This window comes from Lagenorhynchus albirostris, chromosome 3, assembly GCF_949774975.1.
Source record: "Lagenorhynchus albirostris chromosome 3, mLagAlb1.1, whole genome shotgun sequence".
NCBI lineage: Eukaryota > Metazoa > Chordata > Mammalia > Artiodactyla > Delphinidae > Lagenorhynchus > Lagenorhynchus albirostris.
In genome coordinates this window covers 114815576-114836997 of record NC_083097.1, presented here as the reverse complement: position 1 = coordinate 114836997, position 21422 = coordinate 114815576, and the positions used below count along the sequence as shown (strand labels likewise).

General features: G+C 37.3%; 2 protein-coding genes across 2 annotated transcripts in view; one reads left to right on the top strand and one right to left on the bottom strand.

Moving 5' to 3' along the window:
- Window positions 1–21422, top strand: part of FAM13B (family with sequence similarity 13 member B) — a 90638-nt gene that overhangs the window by 65801 nt on the left and 3415 nt on the right. The window contains exons 12-23 of the mRNA XM_060143668.1: window positions 2509–2573; window positions 4969–5017; window positions 5456–5603; window positions 9808–10018; window positions 10654–10783; window positions 11974–12055; window positions 13708–13937; window positions 16359–16442; window positions 16672–16767; window positions 19202–19285; window positions 19379–19545; window positions 20302–20403. Coding sequence (XP_059999651.1) covers window positions 2509–2573; window positions 4969–5017; window positions 5456–5603; window positions 9808–10018; window positions 10654–10783; window positions 11974–12055; window positions 13708–13937; window positions 16359–16442; window positions 16672–16767; window positions 19202–19285; window positions 19379–19545; window positions 20302–20403 — 1448 coding nt within the window. The remainder of the gene's footprint in view (window positions 1–2508; window positions 2574–4968; window positions 5018–5455; window positions 5604–9807; window positions 10019–10653; window positions 10784–11973; window positions 12056–13707; window positions 13938–16358; window positions 16443–16671; window positions 16768–19201; window positions 19286–19378; window positions 19546–20301; window positions 20404–21422) is intronic.
- The window catches only part of PKD2L2 (polycystin 2 like 2, transient receptor potential cation channel), a 59898-nt gene continuing 41321 nt past the window's right edge, over window positions 2846–21422 (bottom strand). The window contains exons 14-15 of the transcript XR_009539584.1: window positions 13744–13892; window positions 2846–3568 (exon numbers count right to left, since the gene is read on the bottom strand). The gene's annotated coding sequence lies outside the window, so the exon portion shown is untranslated. The remainder of the gene's footprint in view (window positions 3569–13743; window positions 13893–21422) is intronic.

Below are 21422 nucleotides of genomic sequence, written 5' to 3'. Positions count from 1 at the left end.
TTTGGATGGAATGTCCTATAAATATCAATTAAATCTATCTGGTGTATTGTGTCATTTAAAGCTTCTCTTTCCTTATTTATTTTCATTTTGGATGATCTGTCCATTGGTGTAAGTGAGGTGTTAAAGTCCCCCACTATTATTGTGTTACTGTTGATTTCCTCTTTTATAGCTGTCAGCAGTTGCCTTATGTGTTGAGGTGTTCCTATGTTGGGTGCATATATATTTATAATTGTTATATCTTCCTCTTGGATTAATCCCTTGATGATTATGTAGTGTCCTTCCTTGTCTCTTGTAACATTCTTTATTTTAAAGTCTATTTTATCTGATATGTGTATTGCTACTCCAGCTTTCTTTTGATTTCCATTTTCATGGAATATCTTTTTCCATCCCCTCACTTTCAGTCTGTATGTGTCCCTAGGTCTGAAGTGGGTCTCTTGTAGACAGCATATATACAGATCTTGTTTTCGTATCCATTCAGCAAGCCTGTTTTCGTTGGAGCATTTAATCCATTCATATTTAACGTAATTATCGATATGTATGTTCCTATGACCATTTTCTTAATTGCTTTGGGTTTGTTTCTGTAGGTCCTTTTCTTCTCTTGTGTTTCCCACTTAGAGAAGTTCCTTTAGCATTTGTTGTAGAGCTGGTTTGGTGGTGCTGAATTCTCTTAGCTTTTGCTTGTCTGTAAAGCTTTTGATTTCTCCATCGAATCTGAATGAGATCCTTGCCGGGTAGAGTAATCTTGGTTGTGGGTTCTTCCCTTTCATCACTTTAAGTATATCATGCAACTTCCTTCTCGCTTGTAGAGTTCCTGCTGAGAAATCAGCTGTTAACCTTATGGGTGTTCCCTTGTATGTTATTTGTCGTTTTTCCCTTGCTGCTTTCAATAATTTTTCTTTGTCTTTAATTTTTGCCAATTTGATTACTATGTTTCTTGGCATGTTTCTCCTTGGGTTTATCCTGTATGGAACTCTCTGCGCTTCCTGGACTTGGGTGGCTATTTCCTTTCCCATGTTAGGGAAGTTTTCAACTATAATCTCTTCAAATATTTTCTGGGTCCTTTCTCTCTCTCTTCTCTTTCTGGGACCCCTATAATGTGAATGTTGTTGCATTTAATGTTGTCCCAGAGTTCTCTTAGGCTGTCTTCATTTCTTTTCATTCTGTTTTCTTTATTCTGTTCCGCAGCAGTGAATTCCACCATTCTGTCTTCCAGGTCACTTATCTGTTCTTCTGCCTCAGTTATTCTGCTATTGATTCCTTCTAGTATATTTTTCATTGCAGTTATTATATTGTTCATCTCTGTTTGTTTGTTCTTTAATTTTTCTAAGTCTTTGTTAAACATTTCTTACATCTTCTCGATCTTTGCCTCCATTCTTTTTCCAGGGTCCTGGATCATCTTCACTATCATTATTCTGAATTCTTTTTCTCGAAGGTTGCCTATCTCCACTTCATTTAGTTGTTTTTCTGGGGTTTTATCTTGTTCCTTCATCTGGTACATAGTCCTCTGCCTTTTCATCTTGTCTATCTTTCTGTGAATGTGGTTTTTGTTCCACAGACTGCAAGATTGTAGTTCTTCTTACTTCTGCTCAAAAGCAGCTATTTTTAAAAATAGTTAATTTGAGGCACGGCATTGTTATACATATCTACAAATCTGGTTAATGTCTGTCTGACTTAACAGAAGTCAGCTGGATTCTCATACCTGCTTCTGCATTCTCTCTGTTCTATAGGTTCTTTTGTTTCTAGTGCATGAGGCCAGTTTAGCTTCACAGAGATATCTAGTTGGAAAAGAGAGAAGTATTTTAATAGCTCCTTACAGACTGTCTTTCATATTAAACAAAACTGCACAAGTGGTAGTTTCTTAAGAAGAATCTAAGAAGATCAAAGCTTTTGTTGATTTCAGAGGTGATCATCAAAGACACTAAAAAGTTTACATAGTTTGAAGTAATGCACAAGACATTTGTATTAGACTTGGGAAGTATTTATTTTAAGGGAGGAATAAGCATGGGATTATGTCACTAAGCCCATTGGAAAATGCAGGAGCCTTCTCATGTGTTTCTGAGGTTCAGAGGTGTTATTTCAATTGTATGTAATAAAGGGATCTGGTGAACTACATGACTCCTCTGTTACCTGCTAGGAAGTTAACCAACCTGTATGTTCATGGCTGAGGAGAAAGAGAAGTAGCAGACCATCATTTTCAGAGGAGAGAATTCTAAGGAAAGAAAAAGAATGTGATAGTAGTAGCAGTACCTATTGCCCACTGGGGTAGCAAGAAATGCAGGGTCCTCATTTTATACACACACACGCAAACACACATAAGACTCAGGTTTTGAGGAAGATAAATTACTCTCTGTAAAAAGAGATGCTAACATCTGTAGACTATTATAAGTAGTAGTTAAAGAGGGGCATTTGACTAACTTATAATCTAATATCCTAATTTAGATCAGAAACTTCGTCTCATATGTAAGTGATGGGAACTCCATTAATATGGTGGTGTGTTCTTTTTGTCAGACTGTAGGTATACTGTTAGAGCCATGCAGTGATCATGGTGATGGTGAAGATGGCTGTCTTGAGAGGTAAGCATTTTCTCTTGTTGTTGCTAATTAATTATTCATTTTGAGAATTGGAGTTCTTTACAGATTCTGGGGTGAATGTTTTAGATGAAGCTATCCATTATAACATACATTTTAGATGATCTAAAAAACCAAATGTTTTGTTTTGATGGTAAGTATAAAGCATATTAAATGTCCATAAATATTGAAAGTAGATGCAGGTTCAGACAGACATTAGTTATAACTTGGAAAATGTTCAGAAGGAAGAACAGAGCCTTCTTGGAGACACTTAAAACTTTCAGCTGATTTGTAGAACAATTTGGGAGTTTATTGATATTTTGAATACATTTCAGTGAGTTAATTCATAGTCTTGAAACTATGGATAGCTAACTGAAAGTTTGTAACATAGTTGCATCAACAAATATGTAGGGATGTTTTTGTTCCCCTTCTAACTACTCCTCCATGTGTCCCAGTACAGTCCTATGCAGTTGGTGCTTGTTTATGTCCTTGACCAGCAGTAATGGAAGGGGGATCCCTGAGGCAATGAGTATTTCAGCCATATGTAGTCCCCATAGTTACTCGATAGATAAAGTCCCTTTAAACAGAAGCTTTCTAGAATGTTTTAAAGTAGGTTGTGGGTGTCATTACTCTTTTTATGATTCTTTAAGACATTGCTAAGAAGTGTGTTATAATTTTCTTCAGAATGATGATTTGATATTCTAAAAACACATTAGTAATGAAGTTGGAGACTAGTTGTAAATACTGAGAAGTCCCATACAGCATTACTAATTTGGTGATAGCCTGTTGGCAGGGGTAAACTTGCATTAATGCCATTGTCTCTCTTAATTGTGGGTAGGAAACCTGTTCTCTGAGGGCACGTAAATTCTTTGGAGCCATGTCTCTGGAGCGTCCCCATACTCTGAAGGTCCACAGATTTCCTGCTTACAGCAGTTCCTTGTGCTTCCTTTCAGGAGGCAGGAATGATCTTCTTCCAGCCCAGGGAATATTGGAGCTATGGGCTGAAGATAAAAGATTAACAGCATTAACAGGCATCCCCAGAATGATGACATCTGGATTTGGTAGAACAATAAGGATCCATTTAGTGAGGACTCAATCTTTTTCAAGAAAGCTCTTTCCCCTTCAACTTATGTATAGGTTAGCAAACTTGTTTTTAGACCCAAAGATTTTCTTGGTTAAGTGGATTACATTTTGCATGTTTAACACTCAATGTTTCTCAAATTTAGGTGATTAGGTCTTTTAGTCTGTTAGGGTAGAATTTAGCTCATCCCCCCATTTGCTCCCACTCTAAGCAAAAGAGGGCTTTTGCTTCCCAGGGAATTTAGTTTGTTTCTCATGCTCAGCAAGAATCTATATTTAGATCAAGACCTGTCTTCTTGCAGTTCTTTTATGCACACTCTTTTATGGCAGGGTAGGAGCAGCACCAGTGAGTATCTTTGTAAATTGCCACAGTGTCTTTGGGGAGGAGAGCTTTCCCGCAGTCAGCATATTGATAACCTACTGTGATACTAGATACTGTGTTGACTGGTCAAATAGGTAGAGATCATTTGTGACAGCTTGCTTTAACACTTGTTCTAGATGGGGGTTAGTTTTTATGGGGGAATAAGAAGTGAATTGAGATTTTATAAATTTCCTTTTTACATGTTACTTTTATGTTTTTAGGAAGGAGAGGTTTAGAAGTAGTAACCTTGTTTTGATTGTAATAGAATACCATCAGATTTAAAATATAGGTACATAGGGCTTCCCTGGTGGCGCAGCGGTTGAGAGTCCGCCTGCCGATGCAGGGGACACGGGTTCGTGCCCTGGTCTGGGAAGATCCCACATGCCGCGGAGTGGCTAGGCCCATGAGCCATGGCCGCTCGGCCTGCGTGCCCGGAGCCTGTGTTCCGCAATGGGAGAGGCCACAACAGTGAGAGGCCCGCGTACCGCAGGAAAAAAAAAAAAAAAAAAAAATATATATATAGGTACATAGCTATACCTTTAAGAAATCTTTAAAAAGGAAAAAAGTGTCCCAGAGTGGGAGAGAATAAAGTTATTTGGTTAAAACTAATATTTATTTTTATAAAATCTTTTCCATTATACATTCAGTTCTTTTCGCTTTTATTTATTGTGGATTATATTTTTCCTTTTAAAGTGTTTTTCTTTTGGGGGAGTGGCTGTGTAAAGGGGTGGTAAATGTTACTTAATTTTTCTACACCTGAACTGATTCTGTGGATCTTTTCAGTAGTGTGTGATTTTCAGATAATAAGGCTCCAAAGAATGGGCATATGTCCAGTTGTTGTTTTATGCTCTCACCCTGTAAATCCTAACTGTATGAGGAAGAGAGGAATCTAGGTAAGAAATATGCAATGATAGGAACCAATTTATTCTTAAAAGACTAATAACTTCACTTGATTTTTAGGAAAGAATGTTTGTCATTTGACTGTGATAAATTGTCACACTTCATTCTGGTAAGAATTATTTTTTCTCTTATGGTTCTTAAAAGTTCGACTAGGTTTAATCTACCAGTTATTGTATCTGACCTTTAACTCTTGAGTTTAATAGGTTGAAATGTAAATACTCTTACCAAATGTTTTACAGTTAAGCAGCAACTTGATTTGCCACTTTAGTTTTTTTGTTTGTTTTTGTGTTATTTGCCACTTTTGGTTACAAGAAACTTAGTTATGAAAACAGTTTTCTCAATTTGGGATCCAAACTTTGTGTTCCAGTAAGATGTATTATAAAACTGCACATTTGTATTTGAAAATAGTTTGAATGGTGGGAGTGGGACAGTTAACTGTAGGCACAGTAAACTAATGAAGACTACACAAGGATATATGCTGGTTGTCTTTAAGCTGGGTGTGAAAAGCTTCTTTGTTGTGAAATGTATTCTTTATTTTAAAATACAGGATTCTAGTAGCAAGATATGTGATTTGAATGCCAACACTGAATCAGAAGTGCCAGGAGGTCAAAGTGTTGGTGTTCAAGGGGAGGCAGCATGTGTCCAAATTCCACAGTTAGATCTGAAGAATGTTTCTGACGGTGATAAATGGGAAGGTAATTTTACCCACACACATTATTTTCCTGATAATGTTATTTGTAACTGAAATTACCCAAGGCAGTAATGAGATTACTGCCCTTTTCTTAGCAACCTTATTCATTTTTATTTGATTCATGTAAGAGTGAGTGACTATTTTTACTCAAATGCACTAATGAAATTATGGGGCAACTATCTCATTTGAACTAGAAGTTCTTATTTTATCCATTAGCTCTGAAGATGGATGTTAAAACTGATGAAAAAAATAAAATCAAGGATAGGATTTTGTTAATTGTTAAACCAGGTGCTGTCTCCCAGTTTTTGAAAGTCTGGTATGTTAGGGCTTGGGGATCTCACCACTTTAAACAGAGGGCTTATATATAGCTACCTTTTCTTTATAATCATCAGGAATACATTTAAAAAGAAATTATCTTCAAGGTTATTTATAAGCACATATTGTACTGTATCCCTGTATCTCTGTATTAGGTTATGAAGGTATGGGAGCAGGGTCCTAACAAATTTTACAAAGGAGAGAAATTTTAATTTAAAAAGGCAAGCCACATGGGTATATGTATTTGTCAAAACTCAGCAGATATATACTTAAGACTTGCGTTTCATTGTATGTAAGTTTTTTTTTAATCAAAAGAAGCAAAAAGTATAAATAAATACTGAACTTCAGTGAATGATTTGCATGCAGAAGTGTTTATGGGGAAGTATACAGGTATCTACAGTTTACTTTGAAATCCATGAAGAAAATAAGACGGTTAATGGAATGGGAATGTTATAAAGCAAGTATAGTAAAATGTTAATGGTAGAATCTAGGTGATTGGTATATAGATGTCCACTTTAAAATTCTCTCAACTTTGCTGTGTGTTTGTAAACTTTCAAATAAAATGTTGCGGTTGGGAGTGGAAGTAAGAAGCAAATTTGGATCCAGGAGGCCTCTGGATCATACACCTTCCTATGTAAAGAGACAAGGAGACCACTCAGAAATCTTAAAGTTGTATATTTGTTCACTTGGATGAAGATCCCTTGGTAATCTCACCTTTGGCAAGTTAACCAGTGACATACAGTAGCAATAACAAGACGAATTGCAATGCCAATACCACGGACTCCTTTTGCCACCTCAAGTCTATGTACCTGATCACAGTAGGAGCATTTTTATTTATTTATTTTTAAGGTATAGCCAATTTTCTAAAAGCCCCAAACAAATCATTGTGCCAATCTTTATTGCTGTCTTTCCTCCTCCCCCTCCTACCCCTTTTTTGGTCTAGGTGTTTGGCATGCCTAATGGCATATTATGTGTCTTAACTTAGACTAAATTAGGAAGTTGTCTTCCATTTACTTTGTTCTGGGTTATTCAGGATGTTTGGAATTTATGAAGATGCTCCCCAGAGTTAGGGATACGTTAGCATTCTGGTGGCAGTGAAGATCAGATGTCCATTTTAGTTATTTATCCTGGCATGGTCACTGAAAAGGAGTGGTGGTCAGTAGAGCATCCCTTGAGCTGTAGTAGGAAAAGAGTCTGTGAAAGATAAAGCTGGGATTCTGACAGAGGATTTAATCCTGCTTCTTTTTGGAGGATGCAGATAAATAGCCCTTTACAATCTTTGTCCTAAGGGTTCTGATCTTAAGTTTTAAGCATAGAAGACCATTTGTTTTCCATTGTCTGAGGAGATAGGACATTCTCTGTCCAGCTTCAGCTTTCTGGAGGCTTCCCCAAAGAGACCCTGATGGTAGGCTCTCTTTTGTTGCTTTGTCAGAATCCATCCTTTACAACTTGTGGTGGTAGGGAAAGTAGGTCACTATGTACTCCTGATCCCTGATTTTCAGTGTCTGAACTGCCCTGTTAGCTACCTGGCTGTGACAAGTCCTCGTAGACCTCCTTCTGGCTCCTCCAGGAGTAAGGGTCAGTGACTTTCAGAGAGCCAAGAGCAGTAGACATCTGAGTAAACTTCTCAGTCATGAACTCTGCATGTGCTTGGGAGAGTAGCTATTAGCAGACCATGTTCTTTCCAACTGTGCCCCATAATACAGAGACTGATTTTCTACAACTGGGAGTCAAGATATTCTAAATAATAGTCTTCCTTAAGAGACCAAATTACTTTAGACCCTACATACCTTGGAATCAGAGACATACCCCATTTGAAATGACTCTTAATAGAGAAGTAGGGTGACTTCAAATGGAGGACCACCTCACTCTTCCTAAGTATGTGGGTTTTGTTTTTTTGTATTGTTCAAAGGGTAGTCCGCAGAATGCAGTTAGCAAGCAGGTAGCACATGTCTGCCACCAGTATGCATTTGTAGCAGCCATCCAAAGATCTTGGTTTTTAATGGAAGTAGACAACATCTTTACTTCAGATTCTTTCCTGCTGACTCTTGAATGAAATACAGTAGGATCTTTTCAAAGAGCAAACTAAAGGAAATATTTTTCTGTCAAATCATTTATACTGAAAAGTTTCAACAGTACCTGATTAAGTTTCCATTTCTTCAGTTTTATGTTTGAGTTTTAATAGAACAGCACTACTTTGATTTTTTTTTTTTTTGCCTTGCTTGCTGAAACAGAAATGTATGTTTGTGTTTGTTTTTAAAGTTTGGTTAGTAGTAATTTCTTTGAATAAAGTTTTTGAGCAGAATGCCTAACTGGTTTTAGGGAAATGTTTTTGGTATCTTTGGCTTTGTGTTAGTTATGTGTATGGTTTGTTTTGACTGTGCTGTGTGTTCACTTTAGTATTTTTTGCCATTTTTTCCATTTTATTAGCGTCATGCCCTATCACTTTTCCCCTCATTGATTTCAAAACAATGCATCTGCAGAGAGATGGGGAGGGTAAGTATGGTTCGCCATAGTTTAGCTTTTTGCCTTTTTATGGTTCACTTTGTTTGCCTTTTTATTAGCCCTTCTCCTGCTGTCCCCATATATTAGGAAAACTATTCTGGGTTAAAGATGATACCCAGAAAATATTGTTTTTGTTAGTTCCTTCTTTTCTTAAAACAGGAGATTTCTCATAAAATGTTTATTACCAGTTACTTCTTTTCTGGGAAGCAGGTACAAGGGTTGTTTTGAAAATCACTTTATTGCTGGGTTTATTATGGGATTGCACGCTTAGTACTCAATTTTTAGTTATCAGATTGATCTGGGCTTTAAAAACTAAATTAATTATTACCCTGAAAAAAAGTAATGCTTTAAATTGCTAATGCATAAAGTTAAACTAAATTAGTAGCAATGTGTAGGTATTGTGTGAAGAAAAAGAAAACATCATTCTTGATTTCTGACACTGTCAAGCCATTTTTGCATCCAGAAATACTTAACTATTTTTTGCTATTAAAAGCCACAGTATCAACGTTTTACGCTGTAGTTATAAAGTTAACGTGTAGATGGAAAAGTCCCAATCCCCACCCTGAATCCAGTGATACTTGAAGATAATTTTGTATTTGGAGTATATTTGTGGATTGTGTGTTTATCTATATGTGTTCTGTATGTAATCAAACCGTATTTGTGCAAAGACATCATATATCTTAACATGACTTCATTTGAGAACATACAGGATAACTCCAATAAAATAGATGTGCTTAAGAGGGAGTAGTGCTTTTAAATTTTGTCTTGGTCATACTTTAGGGTGTTTAATTATTAAAATATGTATTATACACAGGAATCCTGTAGCAGAAAATAATCACCACAGTTTAATGTTAGAGGCCAGGTACTGTCAGGTGAGTTAGCTGCTTTTGTTTGGGAAGGTTAGAATTCTTTTGGAGTCCAAGAACTCCATTTGGTAAGTGTTCTGGATAGCATGGGGAATAGCTTCCAGTTCTTAACACAGTAATTTTACAGTGAGGGATGATTTATTCACCTGGCAGCATTTGGCTAAGTTAAATTCCTAACTGATGACTGTTAAGTGTTTACTGTTTCTAAAAGAAGACTTTTCCCTACTTGAAAAATAACATTTTAATTTTAAAGAGCTTGACAGTGTCCCTTCTTACTTTGTGACTGGGTTCAGAAATTTAAAGTGTAACTCCTTATGTGAAATTAGAACTCTGAGCTGAAAAATGAAGCTCAGACAATTTTAAACTATATTAGGCTTTATGAAGACCCTAGTAACCCATAATTATTATATGAACCACTACATAATAATAAAGGTTTAAAGAACATATAGCTGATATTGCGTGACTTTTTTTCCATGTGAAACCAAGAGACCCATGGTACTATTCTTTGTGTTTGTTTTGCAGAGCCATTTCCTGCTTTTAAGTCTTGGCAGGAAGACTCTGAGTCTGGAGAAGCTCAACTCTCTCCACAAGCTGGAAGAATGAATCATCATCCTCTGGAAGAGGACTGTCCTCCAGTATTATCACACCGGAGTTTAGATTTTGGGCAAAGCCAGCGTTTCCTACATGATCCAGAAACATTGGATTCCTCATCGAAAGCACTCTCTTTTGCTAGGTATATGACTTTTATGTTCTTATGGGAGGTGAATCCTATCACATACCCAGGTCCTTTGAGAGATTTTAATCCTCCAGACCTGCAGTTGAGAGCTTTCTCCCCTATTTCATGAAGCATGCTTTTGTAATTTTTTATTTTGGCTGCCTCTAAATTCTGAGTTCACTGAGGTATTTTGGGGGCTTGCTGTCCAATAAGACATCTTTCCATGGTGTTTTTATTCACTTGTGACTGAAATATAGAACTCTGGAAGGGAAGCTGCAAGTGGAGCTCACCAATCCTAGATGTTTTTATCATCAAAACTTAAAATTCATCCTGAAAGTTAGAACCTTTCCTTTGCAGTTTGAACACCAAAAGAGCTCTGAGCTGCTAGATGTCTTTGTTTCTCTTCTGCCTTTGCCCAAACAACTTTTGAATGATTCCCAGTTGTTTTCATTGCTACTTGTGTTAGCTAATTTTGTGGTCTCTAACATAGTTTAAGTTTCTTTTTACTACCTGTCCTTTAGTGTTAGGGACTTAATTTCACTTTAAAAATACACTTCTTGGTAATAGTATCATGTTTTATCAGGATAATAAGAGAGATGGTGTCGATAACTTAAAGATTTAACTAACAGTATTTGCCTCTTGTTTTAATTCAGGACTCGAAGATCATCTTTTAGTTCAAAAGATGAAAAAAGAGAAGACAGAACACCATACCACTTAGTCAAGAAACTTCAGAAAAAAATCAGACAATTTGAGGAACAGTTTGAAAGGGAAAGAAATAGCAAGGTAAGTTTGTAGCATTGTCCACTGTGAGGTAGATCTGTTGGAACTTGGAGACTAATGCTCTCCAAGAAAGTCCTCCATCTCTTTCCTGCGAGAGAGAACGAATCTAAGATGCCCAGAGAAATAGTGATCATGTAGATCTGAGATTATATAGGTCCTTAGCCTTCTGATTCCAGACCAGTATTCTTGCCATTGCACCATTGCATTTTTATATTTCTATTGGAAAACAGCTTGTAGAATTCTTAAAGCAAATACTTTACATTGACAAATCACGTTAATGCTGTGCTCTCTGAAAAACCACAGGTAGCCAGGGGATGTGGGGGTGGAGGGATGAGATATTTAATAGTTAGAACATGTGAAGTGGAAAAAGCCCTATACTTGGAGTCGGAAGACCCATATTCAAATCTGGCTTCTGCCAGTTGATAGGCCCTCCTCCAAGAGAGCTTTACTTAATATCTTGCCCTGTCTACTTAAAGTAAGATGAAATGAGGATTGAGTGAAATCTCTGCCAGGAGAACTATAAAATACTATCTGGGCATAAATTAAAATAACCATTGGGACTTCCTGGCGGTCCAGTTGTTAAGACTCCACGCTTCCACTGCAGTGGGCATAGGTTCAATCCCTGGTCGGGGAACTAAGATCCTGCATGCCGTGCGGCATGGCAAAAAAAACAAAAAACAAAAACCATTGCTTACCCACAAAGGTTTAAATGGATTCTCTTTCTTTTTTTAGAATTTCATATCTTAATTTTATTGATGTGTTAACAAATCTCTTAAAATACTATCTTTATGAAAGAACAGCGTCTATCTATGAGTAGATTTATAGTGGTAGAGTTGTTTTAGGTTGGATCATCTGGGAAACATTCTGAGACAGAGATTTCAGTGCATGCGATTTCCAAGAGAGTGTTTAGGGAGAATCGCAGCTGTAAGGAGTGAGGCCAGCATGGTTTAGTAGAGGAGGTTCCACGGGGTCTCAAGCTAGGATGGCTGCTCAGGATTGACCTGAATTGAGATGAGGGCGCCAGGCCTTTTTAATCCCACATAACCAGTCATGGATGCTGGCTGCTCTGGAGGAGGGCTTGTAACCTTGGGCCAGGCAGCTCCTTTGGGCAAAGGCAATTATCAGAGAGGGACTTAGCGCAGGTAGGGGGTTGATGAGTGCCTAATCAGTGATTCTGTTTTCTTAATTTTCAGCCCTCCTACAGTGATATAGCAGCCAATCCAAAGGTATTAAAATGGATGACAGAGCTCACCAAACTGCGAAAGCAAATCAAAGGTATAAAATATGCCATTTTTCTAATATAATTGCATTTTAAAATATTCTTTATAATAATATCTGAGAATTATAGTTATAATTTTTGATAATTTTAAATCTTGGACACTATCTGGCAAAATAAAAGTTCTCTTGTTCTTTTAGTAGTTATGGTCAAAGTTGCAATACTATATTACATTCTTCCAAATGTCTTTCATGTGTTTTTATTAGTAATAGTCTTTTGAAGGGTACCCTAGATTATATATTCACAGGTGGTATTGTATTATGAAGTTTATATGAAACATATTTCAAATATTAAGCAGTTTTGGGTTTGGGTAGGTATTAAGAATTTTTGGTGGGTATTTCATCCAAGGCTAAGAATAATCATCAGCCTTTTATACTACAAAGACTAAATTGTAAGTCGTCTTGAATCAAAAACTAGGTCGTGTGTTACTGGGTGTCAGTCCAGTATAGCACCTGCTAAGGTTTATTTCCTTTGTGGCTGTTCAGTGAACATGCTTTTTAATAATTGTTAATACCTAAAAAATTATCTGTACCGAGTGTGGGCTTGTAATCTGGAGCATCACATTTTGGTTTATTCATTTGAATTTATTCAACAGAAATTTTAGTGTCTGTAAATACCAAGTACTTGAAGACATCTGAGGTTGTAGCAGTGAACAAGACAAACAGGGTCCCTATTGTCATTGAGTTTATTTACATTCTTATGGTTAAATAAGTTCTCCTACTTCTTTAGAATTTTCCCTTAAAATTCTGTCAAAAATTTCCTCGTGTAACACCAGTTTCCAACCATCAGTGAGAATCACTACCTTGAATGTATTACTAATGAGTGTCATTAAATTATTAGCCTCCTAACTAATTTCCCAATTTTCTTCCACTCTTACTGTCCTACAGTGCCTTCTCTGCATAGCAGCCAAAATTATCTTTTATAAAAACTATGTTACTATCTTGTCCATAGCTCTTCAGTGGACTTCCCTTTCCACTTAGAATAAAGTCCAAACCCCTTACCCAGGCTTTCAAGGCCCTTTATACTCTGCCCTTTGCCCATTTTATCACTTTTCCTCATTTTCTGTTCCTTAAATATGTCATGATTTAGGGACCTTGCCCTGGCTATTGCCTCAACTGGGGAGAAATGTTCTTCCCCTAAATCTTCTATGCTAGGTTAGCTCCTTTTAAATCCATGTTCAACTAGGACGTTACCCTCTCAGAAAGGCCTTCTTTGTCAATTCCATCCAAAGGAGTTGCTCTTCCAAAAAGCACACTTCTTTAACATTGTGACATCATTCTACTTTATCTTCTTTATAGCACTTAGCAATCATTGAAATTATTTTGTTTATTAATCTGATTACTTAGTTTTTGTTTTTTTACTTCCTGAATACATGCTCCATGACAACGGAGACCATGTTTGTTTGTTTACTACTGTATGCTCATCAGAGCATCACTTTAGTCGGCTTTCTATGAATATTGGTTGAAAGGAAAACCATATAATTCTCTCAGTGTATATATATAATTTAAATATTTCATGTGACTTTGAAATATCTGAGCCTGTGTGTTGTTGATGTATACTTTGCTTTTGCATCTCTTGCACCTTTTTTGACCTAACTTCATTTTAGCTAAAATCAGTATTACTGATCTACCCTCTTGGTTCTGAAATGTAGATGCAAAACACAAAACCTCTGATGGAGAGTTTGTACCTCAGACACGTCCACGTAGTAACACTCTTCCAAAAAGCTTTGGCTCTTCTCTAGACCATGAAGATGAAGAGAATGAAGATGAATCCCGGGTCATTCAGAAGGAGAAGAAGCCATCTAAGGAAGCAACACTTGAACTTATTCTGAAAAGACTGAAAGAAAAACGTGTTGAGAGGTGTCTTCCAGAAGATATCAAAGTAATCTTGAGCTATGGTTTTTGCCCAGACTAGCCTTTAGAATACCTGAAATAAAATAATTACAATAGTGGCATAAAGATGTCTAGGTTGTCTGCTGGCCTCAGTTTACTCTCCAGGTTTGTAGTTATAGAAGCATGTTTTTATCAGCACAACAGAAGTGCTTGAGTCGAAATAATAAAACTAAAAAAACTAGAATGTGGTCTGTTCACTTATATTGGAGGCAGTTAGCAAGATGAGTATGTTAAGAGCACGAAATATACCAGAGTTTCAATCTTGGCCTTGTGTCTTAGTAGTTGTATGTATTAAATTCTTAGCTTATGCCAGTTCCTGACTGGTTATATTATATGCATTCTGCCGCTGAGTCCCTTCAACAGCCATGTGACTGCGATTATGTCCATTAAAGTACTAACACAATATGGTTATGAGGACTAATTGAATGCATTTTTATGAAGAACCATTACTTAGTATAGCCTATGCCTAGGGCAGTCCTGGTCAAAGCACTTGGCAACCAAGATCATTTATCAGATGAAATTTGCTGGGAGACTACAGAGGTAGATGGTCTTAGATGAACTTTTGTCCAGGCAGTGATGAATCCTGATGTGCATTCCTATCTTGACAACAGAGTATACCTCATGATCGAAATATTGGAGTCTTTCTCCCTTCAAACAGAGCTGGATTAGAAATTCTAGTTGCTCCCCTCCCCAGTTTTTCTTTCATTCTTTCTTTCTTTATTTTTGGCTGCATTGGGTCTTCATTGCTACATGCAGGCTTTCTCTAGTTGTGGCAAGTGGGGGCTACTCTTCGTTGCAGTGCACAGGCTTCTCATTGCAGTGGCTTCTCTTGTTGCAGAGCACGGGCTTTAGGCATCTGGGCTTCAGTGGTTGTGGCTCGCGGGCTCAGTAGTTGTGGCTCACAGTCTCTAGAGCACAGGCTCAGTAGTTGTGGCACACAGGCTTAGTTGCTCTGCGGCATGTGGGATCTTCCCGGACTAGGGATCGAACCCGTGTCCCCTGCATTGGCAGGCGGATTCTTAACCACTGTGCCACCAGAGAAGTTCCCCCAATTTTTCTTGGTTTTACTTTTATGTTATACCAGCCTCCTCTCCTCCTCAACCCCTTTCCTATAAATGATTTTGATTGGATTAGCTTTATTCAAATTCCTTTTCCTAGGTTTAAGGTACAAGCTTGAGGTTGAAATCACAGTGTTTTACAGAGTCTTCACCTGGCTGTCCTCTACTGAACGTACATAATCTAAAATGCTTGTTATAGGAAGTACATATCCACTGAAGTTTTTTTTGTACCTCTAGTTTTCATTCTGATGACAAACAGGGTAATTTTAATTAGTCCTAGGAGTAATTGGAGAGTTTCATTTGGGTTAAAGTGTATTCTGTGGAACATTGGTTCATTGGTATGTTAAAAGGTCGTGCTGTGGAACAAAGGGAGAAGGAGTTATGGGCAAATAAATTTGGGATTCCTGCCTACTACCATTAGAGTACTGAAAGATGGGAGAAGAGTATCTTACTTTCAGTATAAAGAAAGTGCCAGATGAAGGGGAACTGAAGTCATAGAGTAGAAGGCTAGGGTCACAAATTGACATTGTTGAGCTTTTTTCAGGATCTTTCCACTATACTGCTGCCAGATTTTAACAGTTTAGGAGAAACACCAGGTTTAAGACCTGTGCTTGTTGTGTGCCTGTGTTTTGTGTATGTGCCCACACACAACAAAATTATAGTTATAATGCTAATAAAAGATTATGTGCAGGGCTTCCCTGGTGGTGCAGTGGTTGGGAGTCCGCCTGCCGATGCGGGGGGCACGGGTTTGTGTCCCGGTCCGGGGGGATCCCACATGCCGCGGAACGTCTGGGCCCGTGAGCCGTGGCCGCTGAGCCTGCGCGTCCGGAGCCTGTGCTCTGCAACGGGAGAGGCCGCAGTGGTGAGAGGCTCGCGTACCGCAAAAAAAAAAAAAGATTATGTGTAAAATTAAATAAACTAATAGGCATTTATTTTCTTTATTGTGTGCTGAGTAGGCACTGTGTAAATGCCTTTACAACATATTAACTCATTTAGTCCTCATTAGAGCTCTGTGAGGTAGGTGAAGTATCCCCATTTACAGATTAGGATGTTGAACAAAAAGAGGCTAAGTAACTTACCCAAGGTACTAAGCTCTGGTATTCATCACTTATTCAGATAAAATATAGTAAATCAAACCACCAAAGGCGGTTGGTACCTAGTTTTAGAAGACCAGATTCTCCAAGAGACTGAAAAATGTTGCCTGCAAATCCATAAGCAAAAGATGTGTTCTTATTAACCTAAGCAAGAGTGGTAATGGGCTGCCCTTTCAGCCAAATTATTTACATTGTGCTGGGGAAGGGAATGATGCTGCTAATGGAAGGGGTTTTTTTGTTTGTTTGTTTTTATTCTAGAAAATGACAAAAGATCATTTGGTAGAAGAGAAAACTTCTCTCCAGAAAAGTCTTCTTTATTATGAAAGTCAACATGGAAGGCCGGTAATGTCTCTCTTGCTGAAAAGATTTGATTTTCTGTCTTCAAGAACATGAATCACTTTTGTGGCCCACATCTTCAGAGCTGTTTCATAGAGCATTGTTTCCTACATTTGGGAGATTGCCTACTTATTTAAAATTACTTTTTAAAAATTGCAGGGAAAGTCATATTACTCAATGTTTTAGAAATTTTAGATTTCTGATGACTAGGTGATTTCCATTTTTCTTGCTTCAGGTAACCAGGGAAGAAAGGCACATTGTTAAACCTCTTTATGATAGATACAGACTTGTAAAACAGATCCTGACAAGAGCTAGCATCACTCCTGTCCTTGTAAGTAAAACATGCGAATATTTATCTAGTTCATTTTACCAAAACCTACTCTTTAAAAAAAAATTATTTTTATGGTGGTATATTAGAGAAATACACAGCCAAGGTAACAAGAATTGTGTATGTAAGGTGAGGTTACTGCTTTAAAAGAATAGGAAGTTAATAATAAATGCCTACTATTACTTCCCAGGCACTCTTACAAGCATTTTTACTTATGATTATGTCATTAAGTCCTGACAAGTTAAGTCACAACAGGTAGAGAGGACGGTAGCCTCATTTCACAGATGATGAACCTGAAACTCAGGAGTGATGTACCCAGGGTTACCTACTTGTAGAATTAAAAACTCATATTTCAGACCCTTGCCTATTTCTTTCCATTTAAATTCATGCCTTTGAAACTACATTACTTTTGTGATGGCCATCATGATGATGTTCACTTAATTGCACAATAATGTAAACTGATTTTTTTTTCAAGTTCATCTTTTTTAACAAAAAAGTCTATTAAAATAATACTTATTCATATATATGTGCATTTTTTTTGAGAAAAAATGAAAACTCAAATGCTTACGTGCATATTAAGTGCTGTCTCCAAATTAACCATTAGATAGTATGGCTCTAGATGTCTCTCAGGCTCAAATAGAAAACAGCATGTGCCCGTTCTGCATCATCTCCTAGGAATTAATTCTCTGGAGCTTATGGTTTGCTTAAGCTTGCAGGCCATTTTTATGTTGATGGCCTCTTGAAATAAGGGTTCCCTTTAGGCTTCGACTCTCTGGCTACTCATTATTAGAATGTTCACAGTGGCCTTCTGAGCACCTTTTATTTAGCCCTTATATAAACATTCTTTTTTAACTGGCTGTTTTTTTAGTTGGCCATCTCTTAACAGTATTTAGATATAATCAGTTTTCTTTGAACAGTGAATCCTGTATAGTTTATATTCTTTTCACACATAAGATAGTTTAATACAGATTTTATCTTTTGATTACAAGGTATTTTTTGTGTGTCACTGACATTTTCATAATTCCATAATAGTATAAATAGTCTTTGAATTTATTTATGAAAACCATCTTAGAATTCCACACATTTGTTTTTAAAAACTGAGTCTATAGGAAGCATTTCTAGATCTTATGGATGCCTAAATATGACTGTCGTAAAGAGAAATTGGGAATCTAAAAATTAAGCCAAGACAATAGGAAAGAATCGTTTTTCCAACAGATGGCGCTAGCAGTTCCTCAAAAGTTTAAACATAGAGTTACCATATGACCTAGCCGTTCTCTTCCTAGGTATATACCCAAGAGAATTGAAAACATGTCCGCACAAAAATTTGTAGACAGGTCTTCAGAGTAGCATTGTTCATAATAGCCAAAGTGTAAAAACAGTCCAGATGTTCAGCCAACTGATAGATAAACATAATGGGGTATATCTGTATAGTGGAATATTATTCAGCCATGCAAAGGGATGAAGTACTGGTACACACTACAACCTGGATAAACCTTAAAAACATTTATGCTAAGTGAAAAAAGCCAGACACAAGAGGCCACATATTGTATGATTCCATTTGTATGAAATATCCAGAATAGACCAGCCCATTGAGACAGAAAGTAGATTGTTGTTTGCCATGGGCTGGGGAGAGAGGGCTCATGAGTACAGGGTTTCCTTTTGGGGTGATGAAATGTTCTAGAATCACATAGTGGTGATGGTTGTACAACTTTGTGCATATACTAAAAACCACTAAATTGTACACTTTAAAAGAGTGAATTTTATGGTATATGAATTATATCTTTTTAAAAATATTTATTTATTTATTTATTTATTTAGCTAGCAGTGCTGGTCCTTAGTTGTGGCACACGGGCGGGATCTACGTTGTGGCATGTGGGATCTTCTAGTTGCGGCATGCAGGATCTTTAGTTGCAGCATGCAAACTCTTAGTTGCGGCATGTGGGATCTAGTTCCCTGATCAGAGATCGAACCCAGGCCCCCTGCATTGGGAGCATGGAGTCTTAGCTACTGAACCACCAGGGAAGTACCTATGGTATATGAATTATATCTTAATGAAGCTGTTATTTTTTAAAAAGGAGTATAAAGGGGTCCTCAGACCAAAAAAGTTGACAGCTTGGTTAAAAATAAAAATGCTCCCAATTAAATAAATAATATGTCACACATTATTATTTAGAATTTTAAAAACATTTATTGAATGAGCTCTTAGAATTACCTAGACATAAATTATCATTTGTCACTCTTATGGATACATAACAAGAAAAAAGCAAAAATAAATTTAGTAAAGAATTCCTAAAAAATTTTAAAGCATATGGTTAGAATTTTGAAAATAAAGTTTTAAGATCTATTAAACTTTATTTTAACTGTAATAGTGAAGTGAATCTTCATTGAACATTTTAAATACTTAAAATGTAACCCACTTATATGTTTATTGTTACAGGGATCTCCATCCACCAAGCGAAGGGGTCAGATGTTACAGCCAATCATAGAAGGAGAAACTGCACATTTTTTTGAAGAAATCAAGGTAATCCTTAAGAGAAATTATTCTCTGATCTTTTTCCTAAAGGAAAAATTGAAATCATGGCATGTTTGATTCTCTGTTTGGATATATTTTTAGGAAGAAGAAGAAGAAGATGGTGTTAGTCTGTCCTCTGAGTTAACTGATATCTTGAAAACTGCTGTACAGGCACAGTCTTCATTGGAAAACTCAGAATCTGATATGGAAGAAAATCAAGAAAAACTGGCTCTAGATCTCCGATTGTCAAGTACTCGAGCAGCTTCTATGTATGTATCCTGGTTTGTGATTTTAGCCTATTCATGTAATAAAATTTATATGCAAAGAAATTCAGTGTTAAATAATTGAGTAAAGAAAAGAAATACACCCATTTTGAAAAGTGTGCTTTACAAATACATGTTGTGATTCACATTTTCTTTATTGAAAATTAGTGTGTTTTAAAAATTAAAAAAAACGGGCTTCCCTGGTGGCGCAGTGGTTGAGAGTCCGCCTGCTGATGCAGGGGACACGGGTTCGTGCCCCAGTCTGGGAAGGTCCCACGTGACGCAGAACGGCTGGGCCCATGAGCCATGGCCGCTGAGCCTGTGCATCCGGAGCCTGTGCTCCGCAATGGGAGAGACCACAACAGTGAGAGGTCCGCGTACCGCAAAAAATAAATAAATAAATAAACCTAAAATCCTACGTTTGCTGTATGACAAAGTGCTGGAACCAGCTGAGAGTCGTCTGTTAGTTTGTGCTCTTTGAGCTTCTTTACCTGATGTGGCCTTTGGTTCTAGTTGTTAGCCCTGGCGTCACTTTAGGATCACGTGGGAAGTTGTTTTGTTTTTGTTTTTGTTTTAAATACTTACGCAGAGCCCTACCAGCAGCTATTCTGATTTAGTCGCTCCAAGGTGAAACCTAAGACATTGGTATATTCTAAAAGCTCCCCAGCTGGCTTGATTTTGCAGCCAGGGTTAGAAACACTGTTAAGAACATAATGAATCAAAAGTGCCCTTTGAAATGTTTTCTTCCCATTTCAATTTTAGGCCCGAATTACTGGAACAACTTTGGAAAGCCAGAGCTGAAAAAAAGAAACTACGTAAAACGTTACGGGAATTTGAAGAAGCATTTTATCAACAAAATGGAAGGTTTGTTGAGCATCACAAAATTGAATCTTCTTTCTTCTTAAACTCCCAAGTGCCCATATGTTGAAATAAAGAAATATGTAAGAATAGAAATAAATTGTGCGTATAAGGATGTTAGCATTGAAAATAACGGTAAAAAACATTCCTTTATACTGTGCAGCCCTGCTCTTAATGGAAAGAAAAAGTCAGAGCTGGAGTAAACAACATCTGACAAAATATTTCAGGATTGTCCTAGAGAATGCTTGGTTGAGTGGCAGTTATTTTATGTTCCTTAATTCAGTATCCTCATCCTTTTGGAAGTGTTTGTGAAACGAGATCTCCTTTTAGAAAGGGTCCCAAATATGAGTGGTATCCTAACTAGTTTGGATTCTTATACTGAGACCATTGCTGCTTAGGCTGCATGTTGGGTCATTCTAGGGCACGTATTTCCAAGGTGTGTATCAGTGTGGCAGTCATGTGGCTCCCCTATAATACAATATGGCAAGTGCCTTTATCTAACTGGGTAATACACAGTTGACCCAGTGGGACTCTTTTAAAAGTAAGAAAAATACATTCTAATTCAGATTGTGGCCAGAAATGAGGATTATTTATCTCAGGCCTCAGAAAAGTTTTTCCATGTTACCAGACGGTCTTACCAAGCCAATAGCTCTATAGTAGTCCCCCCTCTTCAGTTTCTCTTTGCAGTTTCAATTACTCTATGGTTAATTGCGGTCCAGAAATATTAAATGGAAAGTTCTAGAAATAAACAATGCATAAAGTTTAAACTGTGCACTGTCCTGAGTAGTGTGATGAAATCTCGTGCTGGCCCACCCAGGACGTGAAGCATCCCTTTGTCCAGCATATCCTGCCCTTTAGTCAGTTAGTATCCATCTTGTTTGTCAGATCCGTTGTCACAGTATCTCAGTGCTTGTGCTCAAGTAACCCTTACTTTAGTTAATGCCCCAAAGCGCAAGAGTAGTGATGCTAGCAATTCAGATATGCCAAAGAGAAGCCACAGAGTACTTCAGGTGAAAAGGGGAAAG